Genomic DNA, 2,041 nt, shown 5'->3' with positions numbered 1-2,041 from the left:
CCCCGCATCTTCGGCGGGAAGCCTCGGGTTCACCACAGGAGCTCTACGCTTTCCAGATGTGACGCTGTGATCACATCCGGAAAATCCACCTATCTTCCGTCTCTGTAGCATGGCTAATACTCCGTGTGACCGCAGCCACAATATAGCATCAATGTAATGCTTACTGAGTGAAGAGCATTGAAAGCTTTTGTGTTCCTGTGTAGATCCTGTACATAATCTTGTGTGTTGCATAATATAATTGCATTAGGTCTCTCAGACACTTCTCTTGTTGAGCAAATGAAATCAGAGAAAAGATTTTAACAGTAAATGGAAGGGGAACATACCACTTACTTGAATCATATTTTTTAACTGCTTACAGATCTACCTATGCATCACGTTTTTTTTGGTCCTCTGAAACCCACTTTATAGCTACTTGTATATTTAACAGTATCTCAGTGTCATGCCAATATCATTAGTATTGTTCAGGAAGGAGTTTTTTCTCCCACAGGAGGGAACAACAGGATCAAACCTGTCTTAAAACAAGATTGTACACCCATCAACCTCTTTTCCCATTTTCTCCTTATGTGCCGTGTACAGACAGAAATACTTTTTTCCTTCTGAATTACAATATGACTGTGTTGAGTAAGGGTAACTATTCGATAGTAGTTACTCTGGTTAGTTGAGTATCTTCAACTCTGAAGTAGCTGAAATTTTGTTAAGTGATGGATGTATATTTCTTCATTGCAGAATATGAAGCCAGCTTAGAAGATCACATAACATCAGACACATCTGGTTTTTACCAAAGGATGTTGGTAGTTCTTCTTCAGGTAAACTTGTACTGCATGAAACTGAAATAATAAGCAAGTGTTACTTTAGTGAATGCAGTTTACTGAAGGCTGTATGTCGTGTGAAGTGGCCCTGAGCATTCTAAAGCAGGAAGAAAAAGGAGATATAAACTTTTGGCTGATTTCTTGAGAGCAGTAAATATGGAAAAGGTTTTGCACATTGGGTGAGAATATGTGCTGCAGAGATTTATTCCAATCTCAAGCCCTGTTTTATCCTTCTTACTCCATTTTCATCTGCTCCTTGGAGCCTTTATTTCAGTATGCTAGATCGGCAGTGAATGGTATTACTTCAAAGTCAGATAAATAAATATAAGGTCAACAGTCGTGTTAGTCTGACCCGCAATCAACAGTCATACACACTCAAAATGCATGTGGTACTTGTGCATGGATTGATTCCCTCTAGTACCCATTCACGTATTGGAAGCATTCATCCTATGCTGCACGGAGTGCAGGAAAAACAGTATGGAATGCAGGAAAGATGGAGTGCAGGAAAGACAGTATGGGTACGGAGTGCAGGAAATACACGGAATGTAGGAAAGACAGTATGGATACAAAATGCTCTTTGCCTCATCATGCCTCTTTTAGTGGCATTGACTAAAGTATACTAAAGTATAGCCACAATTTTGTTTCTTACGTTTACTAGTGCCTACTTACCTTTGCCTTTTCTCCCATTTTTCAAATTACAACTAATCAGCCTAGTAATAACTCACATCACGATTCAGTAGGACGCTGATCTCAATTAACACTCTGTGTTTTTTTCTGGATCCTCGGCATCTCTCTCTGGTGCATGTTACCAGAGGGCAATTAAAGGGACCTTGCAAATTGCTAACAGGTGGTGGGTAGTGGGAGGCAGTACACTTTAAAGGAAACCTCATGTAGTTTACACAAACGTAATATAGTTTACAAAAAACATCATATGGTTTACAAAAAACATGAAAGGTCAATTTCTGCATTCAGTCCATTAGGAAATACACTGTTCAACCGGTGAATCCAAAACATCTCTCGCTGTAAGAGGCGTCTTCTTAAGTCAGTCCTTTCTCCAGGAGTTCTCTGTACAATTTCTAATACAACATATTGAAAGCTATCATAACAATGATTAAACTGTTTAAAGTGAATTGCTAGTGGGGTATCCAGGTTCTGAGCCTTCAATTTGGAGGTGCACAGAACGCTGTTACCTCCCCAACAAAGCGGTGCCTATTTATCTACTTGCAATTTCT

At 39.5% G+C, this 2,041-nt stretch overlaps 1 protein-coding gene across 1 annotated transcript in view; it reads left to right on the top strand.

Moving 5' to 3' along the window:
* The window catches only part of ANXA5 (annexin A5), a 31,150-nt gene that overhangs the window by 15,716 nt on the left and 13,393 nt on the right, over positions 1–2,041 (top strand). The window contains exon 7 of the mRNA XM_015417092.1: positions 727–806. Within this exon, the coding sequence (XP_015272578.1) occupies positions 727–806 (80 nt within the window). The remainder of the gene's footprint in view (positions 1–726; positions 807–2,041) is intronic.

The sequence above is a fragment of the Gekko japonicus genome, unplaced genomic scaffold (genome assembly GCF_001447785.1).
Source record: "Gekko japonicus isolate JY-2015 unplaced genomic scaffold, Gekko_japonicus_V1.1 scaffold814, whole genome shotgun sequence".
NCBI classification, from domain to species: domain Eukaryota; kingdom Metazoa; phylum Chordata; class Lepidosauria; order Squamata; family Gekkonidae; genus Gekko; species Gekko japonicus.
Note: the sequence above shows the minus strand (reverse complement) of the source record. Positions and strands in the feature narration are given on the sequence as shown.